General features: G+C 44.3%; 2 protein-coding genes across 6 annotated transcripts in view; both read right to left on the minus strand.

Moving 5' to 3' along the window:
• Positions 1 to 13499, minus strand: part of thw (thawb) — a 305735-nt gene that overhangs the window by 160164 nt on the left and 132072 nt on the right. The window lies entirely within an intron of this gene.
• On the minus strand, positions 5579 to 12299 carry LOC135701527 (uncharacterized). The gene is made up of 2 exons (XM_065222346.1): positions 12158 to 12299; positions 5579 to 12104 (listed from the first exon to the last, which is right to left on the minus strand). Exon 2 carries the CDS (start codon positions 11879 to 11881, stop codon positions 5579 to 5581), a length of 6303 nt encoding a protein of 2100 aa, XP_065078418.1. The 5' UTR covers positions 11882 to 12104; positions 12158 to 12299.

A 13499-nucleotide genomic window follows, 5' to 3' on the forward strand; every position in this document is an offset into this window, starting at 1 on the left:
AGACAGTAAATAGCATCTTTGGTGAAAAATATCTGCGTTCTCCAACCCGTGAGGATCTGCAGAGGTTGTTGCGTATCGGAGAAGAGCGGGGTTTTCCAGGAATGCTGGGTTCCCTGGACTGTACTCACTGGAGATGGAAAAATTGCCGTACGGCTTGAAGAGGCCAATATAAAGGAAAAGAAAAGAAACCGACCATCATCCTTGAAGTGGTGGCATCCCAGGATCTATGGATTTGGCATGCATTTTTTGGAATGCCTGGATCTAATAATGATATTAACGGGCTGAAAAGATCTACGTTGTTTTCCGATATTTACAGTGGAAAAGCTCCTCCTGTGGAGTATGTAATTAACGGTCACATCTACAACACAGGATACTACCTGGCAGATGGAATTTATCCACCATTGTCCACGTTGGTTCAAACGATTCCATCAGCCGTTGGAAATAAACGAAAGGTATGTAGATATACATATTCTTGCTTTCGTTCGAACCGTATACCATTTTTTTTTGTGTGGAAAAACAGTTCGAACGAAGACGAGAATATGGATGTTAAATTTTCATTGCTAATATTTCATTTTTTAATTTATTGTTTCTTTTCAACATACCACTTCGCTGAAATGCAGGAATCCGCGATAAAAGATGTAGAACGCACGTTTGGAGTACTGACTAGTCGATTTGAAATTATTAAAAACCCTGCCAGACTCTGGAATAAGGAAGAGTTGGGATAAATCATGCGCACTTGCATTATTCTCCACAATATGATTATTGAAGATCAGCGAGATTGTTCAACGCCATTTGATGGCAACACCTCGGCCAATACCAATTCTGTTCTATCGACGGGTGAAGTAGACTTTGGAGCATTTCTAGCACGTTTCGAGAAAGTTCATGATACATTTCTTCATAACCAGCTACAAAACGACTTGACTGAACACCTTTGGAAACTGAAGGGAGATGAGCAATAATAAACGAGGCTTGTTCGTCTTATATCGTTTGAACTTACCTGTTATATTTTTCTTTAAACTATAAATTCTGAAATCTAGGCCGTCCAAACCATCAGACTTCATCATCAAGATGTTAATGTATTAGTCCTTTGAGCTAGACCTTAATGCAGGCGAGGGTGGGGATACTTAGTCCAGAGGGAGACATGGTACAATAAAAAAATGACATGAAAAAAGTGGAGTTTTACGTCATTGAAGGTAAGCTACACAACCACTTACATATTTTGCACTACATGAACACAATTTTATGATCCTTTCCTCACCTGTATACAGTTCATTGGACATGGTCCACCCAGGTTATTTCCATGATGATGCGGTTAGCATTTTATGCATTCTGCACTAACAAATCATCATACCAATCACAAAACATTTTAAATGTTTTAGACAGATTCAGCTTGACATGAATAATGGCTAGGGGTAAGAGGGGCATAGTGATCACGTGGGCATAATGAGCACCTCGCACTTCAGTCATAAACCTTTAATTGTTCGAAATAAATTAATTGGTAGTATGTTCAATATCACCATTACAATGATGAATGACCAATTATTTTGTTTTGAACCACCGTGGGCTTTTATCAGAGAGCTTATAGGGCAGTGACGGTCAAAGCATAAATTTATTTTTGCATAACGAATGTATGGCCAAAATCATTGGGAAACACACAGGGGATGAGCACCACTGGTATAAGGCATCGTTGTCCCAGGTTGGTCGAGACACATTTCGAGTATGAGAGGGAGATTACTAGACTGATGCAAATTTGAAATCGCTCCACAGTGCTCAAACGGTTCCAAATTGGGTCCTGATTAGCCTCCCATAATTTGAAGTAATTAAGTAAGAAACTGACTTGGCACAAACCATTTGAAGTTCATATGGAAATATATCATGATATTCTAAAGATGAAATTAAAATTTGATGTATTTTAATGTTGATTTTTCACCATACATGCAATAACATTGTGATAACTGAAGTTGTAATCCAAACTAAATATTTATATCACAATCAATTATCAATGAGTTTTCACTGCATAATCTTCCATATACAGTCAAGATTCCTATAGTACGGATTCGTTCTTGTCGGATTCCTATAGTACGGCTGCCACTGGATTCCTATAGTACGGTCGATCCGGCATTAACAAATACACGTAGCATATGGGATTTGAGCTAGTTGGGACCAAACACTGATTGTACGGCAATTTCAAGAGATAACTTCCTGATGTCTTTGAAGAAGTTGTTAAGTAGATAGTAAGCCAACTTTTGGGAACATTTGGTTCCGGTAGGTCACAAGTCTGGTCCTGTGGAAGATACGGAATATCCGTGAAAGTGGTCAATTCATGAAACTGATCCTAGAGCTCCGTGGGTTTTTTCGAAACCTGTCGAAGACGTCTTATCAGAATGAATTATTAGTTGTTGATTGAATTGATTATTTTTTTAGGTAAATATGAATAATTGTTACCCACATTCATCAGCGTTCCTTCGAACAACTTATTGCGTTTGTGGGTACCAGTTGGTCTTTTGTGAGTTAAAATCCATTACCCATCTATGAAACCTTCAAAAAGAAAAAAAAGGAAATGTAGACTTCTTTCCATGCTAAATCCAGCCTCGCCGTTTTCATTCATTCGATGCATAAAAGTGGAATAGTAATGGCTTGTATAAATAGAGTAAACACTTTGGTTTTTATTTTAATATTTTATGAACGTGATTTTTAGCCGAAAACTAGTTCAACATGGAAATAATTTACACTGCTATGCATACTTTTAAGTCAAATTTAGTTTTATTTCAGTTATTTTGACAAGCATATCTGCTGCATATATTTTATGTATGATATAACCAAAAAATTATGCATTTTAAGGGTATTATAATGTTCATTGGGAGTTTTTGTCAAACTTATAATTTATTTTAAAGATTTTAAAGTTCGGAAAAAAATCCGTTCCCATATTCGTGAACGGCATAGAAGGAAATGTACACCGAGTAGTGAACGAATTAAATTCAACAGTTTTGAATTAGTTTAATAAAAAATGATTTATGGAATAACTTTTAAAATACTCACATTTTGTTTTGGCAAATCAATATAATTTCACGGAATAATTTCATGCCTCAAAGACATCCGTGTGATTGATTTTTTTTTAATGCGTTTATTTTTCCAGGCTCATTTGCCGTAGCTTTGCGGAGCCGATATTCATCGTTTGGGTACAAAATTACTTAAAACTAACGTTAGTAAAGCGGGGGCCGATTACTCGCGGCTTTCTCGAGGTTAGGGGTAACAAATTGTAACAAACGGGTGGCAGGGTAGGGATTGAGAACACAAGGTTTTTTAGAGCAATGTGCTCTTGATCTAGAACTAAGCGACATACTGGAGAAAAAGACAAACATGGGGGTACACCGATGGAGACCTAGCAACTTGAGAGAACACAAGGTGACACTAACTACTAAATCCTCAGATCAATCCGTTTTAAAAACACATAAATTAAATTAAAATATTCGAGATCTCGGCTCGCCAAGATGTCTCTAACGGGCTGCATAGGTTGTTTTCCTCGGGCCCTGAGGGATGCGGATAACTCGGATCTAGCAACACAATGTAGGGTGCATGACCAAAGCACGTGGTCGATATCGTGATAGCCACTACCACAAGCGCTCAAATTGCTGCCTGCGAGCCCGACTCGGAAGAAATGCGAGTCTAACGAGTAGTGATTGGACATGAGCCTTGACATGACACGTATAAAGTCACGGCTCATGTCCAATCCTTTGAACCATGGCTTGTTCGACACCTGTGGGAGAATATAATGTAACCATCTTCCCAGATCACTCTCATTCCATTTTTGTTGCCAGTTGGTGAGGACGTGCTGACGAGTAATTGAAAAAAATTCCGCAAAGGCGATTTGTCTATCAAAAATATCGCCTTCCATAGCGCCCACCTTAGCTAGCGAGTCCGCTTTCTCATTACCCGGAATTGAGCAATGAGATGGGACCCAAACTAAGGTGATGGTATAGGAGCAGTTAGATAAAGTACTCAATTTAGCTCGGATTTCGGTCAGGAAATACGAGGAGTGCTTCATCGGCCTCATTGATCGAATAGCCTCCAACGAGCTAAGGCTATCAGTAAAAATAAAATAGTGATCAGATGGTAGTGAGGCAATTTGCTCTACTGCGTAAAATATGGCTGCTAGTTCCGCAACGTATACGGAACAAGGTTTTTGCAGTTGATATGAGGCGCTATGAAATTCGTTGAATACTCCATGGTACTTGTTTGCAAAAATTAAGGGAACAACCATCGACCGATGGTGATCTGGTATTCCACGGATTTCTTGCAACATGGTCAGATCAAAATTTACAGAGGAACTATAAAAGTCTTGAAGGCAAACACGAGAGGAATTGAATGAAGAAGGGCCAATCTCCAGCGTCATGTAATCGTAATAGAGACTCATGAATCTTGTTTGAGGATTTCTGTCGAGCAGCTTCTCAAAGTTTTCTATTACCAATGGGTTCATTACTTCACAACGGATAAGAAACCGAAAGGACAGTTCCGCGAAACGATCTGTCAGTGGAAGAACACCCGCGAGTACTTCGAGGCTCATCGTATCCGTCGAGTGCATACAGCCAAGCGCGATTCGGAGGCAACGGTATTGAACTCGTTGCAGCTTCAAGATATGTGTTTTCGCCGCGGATTGAAAGCAGAAGCTACCGTACTCTAGAACCGACAAGATGGTTGTTCGATACAACCTGATCAGATCTTCCGGGTGTGCTCCCCACCAAGTTCCGGTAATTGTACGAAGAAAATTGATTCTTTGTTGGCATTTTTGTTTCACATACGCAATATGTTTTCCCCACGTGCTTTTGGAATCGAACCAGACATTAAATACTTGAAAGAAATACTTTGAGTGATTGTTCTACCCTTTAGTTGAAGCTGTAACTGTGCAGGATGATGCTTCCTAGAAAAAACAACCAACTCAGTTTTCTCCGGTGTTATCAGAGAGAGCAGGGTATCCGTTTGAGCTTGTTCTGACTTTCGACAGCTTTATTATCGGTTGCTTCAAAACTAAAATAGGTGTACAATAATTAATAAACTGTTAATTTCCTCCATAACCTTACTTACGATTCAGTAGCCCAATTACTCGAATCCACACAGCAAAAAAATAATTTTGATATCACATCAAAGTGGATGCACTACAATCATGTCGAAAATTTCATGTAATTTTTATGACCACATAAATAAACAAATGCAGTAAAAGCAGCGTAATGTCAGTTCATGCATTGTATTAATGATAATTTTGTCCTTTTTAGCAAGTAATATTACACCATATTTTCGACATGATTGTAGTGCATCCACTTTGACGTGATATCAAAATTATTTTTTTGCTGTGCACTGCTCACTTCAACTATGCTTTACAGATGGTCCTGGACCTAAACATATTCAGTAATTGAGTAATATTTTTACGTTAATACCTATATATTACCTATTCCAAATTTCTATTTATTTGCAATAAACCGGTAATATTTCAATTCCAGTATCCAACAAATTTCACTAGTAAATTCAATATTTTCTCTTAGAACACGTTATATTAATAGTTTCATTGGCGTCTGCCCGTATATCATTGTTCGTCGTTCCTTTTGTCATTGTTGACAGTTAGTCCTACCGTCACGCATGAAGAACGCAGCTTCAATGCTCGGTTGCGTGGCCGGGCTCCCAGCTGGTCTGTCTTTGTGGCATCATTCTCCCCCCGGTGGAACCAGTGAGCCTCCTTGGTTCCATCTTCCTTGGCCACATCAAGAACTGCAAGCTTGGAGACCGGTCTTCTGAGTATACCTCCATTCGTTTGAACGATCGCCTGCCGAACTCTGCCATCCGCAGCAGTTATGGCTTCCAAAACGCGACCACGCGTCCATCCGTTCCTTCTGGTATCATCTATGATTATTACTAGGTCCCCTGCTGCAACATTCCTCTCCGAGCCAAACCATTTCGTTCTTCTAGTTAGTGTGGGTAAGTACTCCCGTACCCACCGCTTCCAAAACGAGTTCAGCCGTTCTTGGATCATGGCCCACGATCGCTTCAAGAGTGCGTTGTTATCTTCGTACTGCACGACTGGTTGCTTGACGCCGGCTGAGCTCCCTAGAAGGAAATGGTTAGGGGTGATTGCTTCCTGCTCCGCAGAGTCCAGCGGAAGGTAGGTCAACGGCCTGCTGTTGACTATGGATTCTGCTTCTACAATCATCGTGTGCAAAGCATCATCGTCTAGTTTTTCATTGTTATAGGCTGCCGTCAGCGCTGTTTTCACGGATCTGACCATTCGCTCCCAGGCGCCGCCCATGTGAGGTGCACCCGGGGGAATGAATCGCCAAGCTGTTGTTGAACTGGTGAACGTAGTCGCAAGCTTGGTATTGATTTGCTCACGTAGTAATCGCTCTGCACCTTGAAAGTTGGTGCCGTTATCGCTGTGGATTTCAACGGGAAATCCTCTACGGCACACGAATCGACGAACGCACGCTACACAGGATTCAGTTGTCAAGTTGCTCGCGATTTCCAGGTGGACGGCTCGTAGTGTCAGACAAGTGAAGAGCGCAATCCACCTTTTCACTTTACTACGCCCAACTTTCACAAGAAAGGGACCAAAATAGTCCAGTCCAACGTAGCTGAATGGACGGGTGAATGGTGATAATCTGGCTTGCGGAAGTGGGGCCATCTGTGGAATGCTCGGTCGTGCTTTCCGTATCTTGCAAAGATTGCACCGAGCTGTGACGAAATTCACGAAAGAGCGAAGCTTCGGAATATGAAAACGTTGACGAATCTCATTGACTGTGGTCTCTTTGTTGCCATGCTTGAGTTGACGATGATAGTGATCCACCAGAAGCGCTGCCAGTCGATGTTTCCTCGGAAGGATGATGGGGTATTTGGCATCAGTTGAAGCACATTGCGCTGCCGCGATTCTGCCGTTCACGCGTAGAACTCCAAATTCATCCAGCATTGGTGTGACCTGGTAGATAGTGCTGGATTTCTCTAACGGTCGTTGTTGCTCTGACGGGAGGAAACGATTTGTAGACAGGGTGATAATCTCGTCAGGAAAGGATTGCCACTGAACTAGTCGGAAAATTGAGTTTTCGGCCATTTTCAGCTCCTTCTTCGTAAGAACCTTGGTGTTAAGGCGAACATTGCGACAGTTGTTGGTGAAACGGTGAACGTATGCCATGACGCGTTGCAAATGCGTCCACTTCGAGAATCGTTCGATGTCTACAATACATTCGGGAACATGTATCTCCCGATGAACGTAACAAGCTCGTAGCTCTTCTTCTCCTGATTTTTCCGGATCACCTCTCTTCCAATCTCGCTCAGGTAAGTATAGAAATTCAGGTCCGCTGTACCAGATGCTGTTGGAATTGAAATACGGTCCAGCTCCCCACTTCGTAGCCTCGTCAGCTGGATTATCTTTCGATGCTACCCAGCGCCACTCGGTGCGGTCGGTCGCTTCCAATATTTCGGACACTCGGTACGCTATATAGGGACTGTACTTGTGAGGATCCGCACCAATCCAACTGAGGGCTGCACTTGAGTCGCTCCAAAATACCCGCTTTTTGATCGAGTAGGAATGGCCGTCGATAATGTATTTTGCGAGACGCGTTCCCATCACGCAGGCCTGAAGCTCCAATCTCGGAATAGTGACTGGTTTTAGCGGAACAACCTTCGTTTTTGCGGAAACTAGCGCTACTTCCACTTCTCCATCTTCGTTGACAACTCGAAGGTACAACACGCAGGCACAAGCGTCCCGGCCTGCATCGACGAAGGTATGTAGTTGAACGTTTGCTAAATTTGTGGCCCCTGTCTTTCGAAAGTAGCATCTTGGAATCCGAACGCTATTGATGTGATCGATCATCTCAGTCCATTTGCGCCATTGCTCGAACAACCGATCGTCTACTTTCTCATCCCAGCCGATTCCTAAACGCCAAGCGCTTTGAATGAGTACCTTGCCGAAGACCAAATATGGGGCGAGGAATCCCAGTGGGTCGAAGAGAGACATCACACACCGAAGAATCTGTCTCTTTGTTGGCTTGTGGCCGTTCTCGATGATGGATGCGACATCTCCACGCATCGTAGCTGAAAAACATAACTCATCGGACTTTGTCATCCAACGCATTCCCAGGACGCGTTCAGATTGCTCCTTTTCATCGAGACACATTTGCTTCACCGGATGCTGTTGACTCTCCCCCAAATGCTGAAGAACCGTTGGGCTATTCGAACACCAATTCCGAATCTCGAACCCTCCTCGTTTGTGGATCTCTCGGACTTCAGACGCAACTTGTTTCGCCTTATTCTCGGTGGAGAAGCTATCCAGATAGTCGTCAACATAGTGATTGAAAACTATCCCCTCAACAGCTCGTGGTAACTCCTTCTCGAAAGATCTTGCGTTAGCGTTCTTGACGTACTGTGCGATGGCTGGTGAACACGTCGCACCAAATGTAGCAACGTCCATACGGAACACTTGAGGTTCTTCCGAAGGGTCGTCACGGAACAGGAAACTTTGTGCAGAACGATCCGCACCTCTCGTACGGACCTGATGGAACATCTCTTTCACGTCTGCACTTACGGCTACAGTATATTGTCGGAACCGAAAGACTACGAAGCACAGTGGAGTTACCATGTCGGGTCCTTTTAGTAGAACCGAGTTTAAGGATATGCCATCCACTTTTGCGGACGCGTCCCAGATTAATCGAACTTTCCCTGGCTTGTTCGGGTTGGTCACCGCTCCGAGGGGGAGATACCATGTGCGACGAGGGTCCGTTTCTGCTAATTCTTCCGCTGTCGCTCGGTGCGCATAGCCCTTCTGCTGATACTCGTCAATCTGCCGCAAGATGTTTTGCTTGAGCGACGGATCCTTAGCCATTCTGCTCTCGAGACACTGGAGTCGTTTGACCGCCATCGGGTAACTGTCTGGGAACTCAAAGTTATCATATTTCCACAGCAGCCCCGACTCAAACCTCTCGCCGACTCGTTTAGTAGTAGTTTCTAATATTCGGGCACATCGTTTGTCCTCTTCAGACATTACCGCACCCGTTGGTTTAATTCCGGCCTCCTCAAAAGAAAAGTACTTCTTCAAGGCTTCGTCAAAGGCCTCTTCTCCCCCACACTCACAGATGTGATAGCTGTATTCTGGATGTTCTTGAGTACGCTGACCTCCGTAGACACACCAGCCTAACCGTGTCTTGACGGCCGTAGGGCCACCCGTAACACCTTCCCGAGTTTTTAACGGAAGCGCCAGTCGCAGATTATCGACACCGATGAGCAATTTGGGAACTGCGTTGTGATAACCTCGAACAGGAAGTCCAGCGAGGTGGGGGTAAATATTCATCAGCTTGTCGATTGGTAGACTCTGCATAGGAAGATCCAAAGCTTGGATTGTGCGAACGTCGTTCATTCTGTACCGTTTAGAATTTCCGCAGTCGGAGATGAGGATCGAGATGCGCTGTGAGTCAAGTTCTTCCCTGGTCACGTCACCGGTCCACTTCAAGCAGAGTGGCTTTTTGTACCCGGTAACGCCCAATTCCTTTGCCAAACTGCTTTCGATCATGGTTACGGATGATCCTTCGTCTAAAAAGGCAAACGTTTTCACGCTTTTGAGACCATTGTGTAATGTGATCGGAAGTATGCGGAAAAGTAAAGACGGTATGGATGCTTCGTTGAGGTGATACTGTACATGCGACTCGCTGGTTTGTCCCTTGTACTTCGAAGCGGAAGCATGTAAGAGTGGATTGTGCCGATATTGACATCCGTCGACCTCACAGCGTTTCGTACTGCGGCACGCTCTTCGCCCGTGATTCGACAAGCAGGTTCGGCACAATTGCAAACTTTGCACCTTCTTCCAGCGGTCGTCGACCGGTAAGGCGGAGAATATTTTGCAATCCTTTACGCGATGTCCTTCTCTTTTACACACCAAGCAATCCACCTTCCCCGCTTCGGTGTGAATTAAATTCCGATCTCGTGGCTTCGGGCGATCCTGTTTGCTGTATCGTTCGAAAGTAGTGGCTACGTTCGACACGCTGTAGGCATCGCTGACGATCTCCTCCATGAAATCGCTGAAGGTCTTCAAATTTACCTCCGTTTGCTGTCTACGATGTCCAGCCCACCTCATTCGATACTCGGCAGGTAGTTTCTCCACCAAATCTTTCAGCAAAGTGGGGTTCGCAAGATGGTCGTATAGATGTGCAGCGATAATATGATCGCAAAGTGCCTGCACCATACTACCAAACTCGATTATCATTTCCAGCTTGTCTACCTTTGGCGAAGGTGCGGTTCTCACCCTTTCTGCTAGTGATTCGATCAGTAGCTCGGAACGTCCGTAGCGCATTTTGAGTGTTTGGATCACTAGGGGGACTGAAGCCGGTAGGACCAGACGACTGCGTACAGATTCCCATGCTGGGCCCTTCAGGCACCGTTGGAGGCGTACCATGTTTTCCCCGTCGCTATACCCACATGCATCGGTAGTGTACTCGTATTGACTAATAAAGACGGGCCAATCAGCTGGATTTCCTGAAAATGTTGGCAAGTCACGTGGTAGAACTTGCCTAGCAGCCAGTTGTTGGTGTGTAGGTCCAATATCGTAGCCTTCTTCTCGCAGGTTTTGTGGTTCCGCAGCTCGTGCGCGGGCGCTACGCTGGCTTCCCACGAATACCGGATCGATTTCGTTTAGTTGCTGCTCATCGTGTATCGTGGGTATGATATTCGCATGTACGCTAGCTGGGTTCGTTGGGTTTCGTTCCTGACTCGTTTCTTTTGGTCTACGCGCTAGTGAACTCAGAAGACGACGTTCTGTTTCAGTAATCCACTGCGGCCCATGAGCGCGTTGTTGCTGCGGTGCATTAGTAGCATTTCGCTGCTTTATTGGGGAGAGGTGTTCTGGCGGGATTACTCTGGGGTTTTGCTCTTTACGCTTAGTACTGGTTTCTCTATTTCCTTCTGGATTCACGTTCCCAGGGGCTGGCTTGGTTATAAATAAAGACAGCCTCTCCTTCGCAGGTCGAACCAATTTCGAACAGGTTTTAGGTACAGCACCTTTGCTGACGTCCGGCTCGCATGGTTTCAACATTCCGTACGGATTCGGATCACTTGCCGTTGGCTGTAGCTGCATTTTGCACCTCGCTAGATGGTCCTGCAAAGCTGCAATTTGCTCGAACGTTAGATCAGACGGTTTGTCTTCTGGGGGTTGCAACAATTCCTTTCTCTTTCCTAGATCCATCGAACCTTGTTCTCCGGAGGAAACAGGCGGTGGTGATAGTTGAATTCTGGTTCCTACTCTGATATCGGCCGAATTACCAATAACGGCTGGTGATTTCCTGGAATGAGTACCAGATCCGGGATTAATTTTCGTCTTCTCTAACTTTTTCACCATCAACTTCACTGAAAGGCTTCTAATCGAACCAGACTCTTCCAAATCAGCGGATTGTTTCTCGACCCAATCTTCGATGTCCTTAGCCCGTTTCATGTCTTCTTGCCTAATGGTGTGACTACGAGCACTTTGTAGATCATCTTCTTCCTCCTGCAAGGATTTCTCCATCATCTGGTACTTCCGTTCTAAGAACTTGCGCTCGAGTTCCACATTCATGGCCATTCTCTCGAGCTCACGCATTTCAGTAAGCCGCCGCAGTTCCAGTTGCAGTCTGGCTTGACGCGCGGAAGAAGTAGAAGTGACGGATATCGACGGAGCAGGAACAGGGAGGCACTTGATGCACACCCACTCACAATCTTCTATAGAGTCCGTTACCCCAGCACAGGACATATGCCACCAGCCCTCACAACGATCACAACTGACAAAGTTGTCGGCTGAATTGGGACGGTCGCAGGCCACACAGCCGAGCATTGAAGCGTCCACCTCCGGTGTTCCCTGGGAATAGTTTCCTCCTTCGCTCATTGTTGAATCTGAACCTTTTGAAGAATGTTATCAGAGAGAGCAGGGTATCCGTTTGAGCTTGTTCTGACTTTCGACAGCTTTATTATCGGTTGCTTCAAAACTAAAATAGGTGTACAATAATTAATAAACTGTTAATTTCCTCCATAACCTTACTTACGATTCAGTAGCCCAATTACTCGAATCCACTGCTCACTTCAACTATGCTTTACAGATGGTCCTGGACCTAAACATATTCAGTAATTGAGTAATATTTTTACGTTAATACCTATATATTACCTATTCCAAATTTCTATTTATTTGCAATAAACCGGTAATATTTCAATTCCAGTATCCAACAAATTTCACTAGTAAATTCAATATTTTCTCTTAGAACACGTTATATTAATAGTTTCATTGGCGTCTGCCCGTATATCATTGTTCGTCGTTCCTTTTGTCATTGTTGACAGTTAGTCCTACCGTCACGCATGAAGAACGCAGCTTCAATGCTCGGTTGCGTGGCCGGGCTCCCAGCTGGTCTGTCTTTGTGGCATCACCGGGGAGAATTCGATACCCAGCTTCATAGCCCAAGTAGACAAATTGTCTAAGGTATCTTGCAATGGTCCTTGCAGGTCCGGTGCACTTGGCCCTATAACGGACACAACCCCGTCATCTGCAAGCTGCCTTAGTGAGCAATTTTCATCAAGACAACCATCAATGTCTTTTACATAAAAATTATAAAGAAGGGGGCTTAAACATGAACCCTGGGGGAGACCCATGCAACTAATTCGTGAAGTTGTCGAGTTTCCATGAGAAAAGCTCATATATTTCTCAGACAACAAGTTGCTCAAATAGTTGTTCATAATTGGTGAAAGCCCACTATCGTGGAGTTTATCCGAAAGGACGTCGATACAAACAGAATCAAGAGCCCCCTTAATGTCCAATAAAACTGAACCCATTTGCTGTTTTTGCGCATAGGCCAGTTGAATTTCAGTTGAAAGCAACGCAAGACAGTCGCTCGTTCCTTTGCCTCTCCGAAATCCAAATTGCGTATCTGAAAGTAAACCATTCGACTCGACCCATTTGTCTAGACGAAAAAGAATCATTTTCTCCAACAATTTTCGTATACAGGACAGCATCGCGATGGGACGGTACGAGTTATAATCCGACGCGGGTTTACCGGGTTTTCGAATGGCGATAACTCTTACTTGCCTCCAATCATCCGGAACAATGTTGTGCTCCAGAAATTGATTGAATAAGTTCAACAAGCGTCTCTTCGCGACGTCTGGGAGATTTTTGAGCAAGTTGAACTTGATTCTATCCATCCCTGGAGCTGAGTTGTTACATGAAAGGAGAGCAAGTGAGAATTCCACCATCGAAAACGGGGAATCTATTTCGTTATTACCCGACGGACGATCACGAACGTTGGTTTGAACCGGTACCGAGTCCGGGCAAACTTTCCGCGCGAAGCTGAAAATCCATCTGTCCGAGTACTCCTTGTCTTCATTAATCGGTGATGACGCGTTTCGCATTCTCCTGCCGACATTCCAGAGTGTTCTCATGGAAGTCTCTCGCGACAAACCATCGACGAACCGACACCAGTATCCGCGTTTTTTGCTTTAATTAAGTCCTTAAAGGTTTT

This window comes from Ochlerotatus camptorhynchus, unplaced genomic scaffold, assembly GCF_037179485.1.
Source record: "Ochlerotatus camptorhynchus isolate MF236.1 unplaced genomic scaffold, CSIRO-AGI_Acam_v1.1 ptg000166l, whole genome shotgun sequence".
NCBI classification, from domain to species: Eukaryota; Metazoa; Arthropoda; class Insecta; order Diptera; family Culicidae; genus Ochlerotatus; species Ochlerotatus camptorhynchus.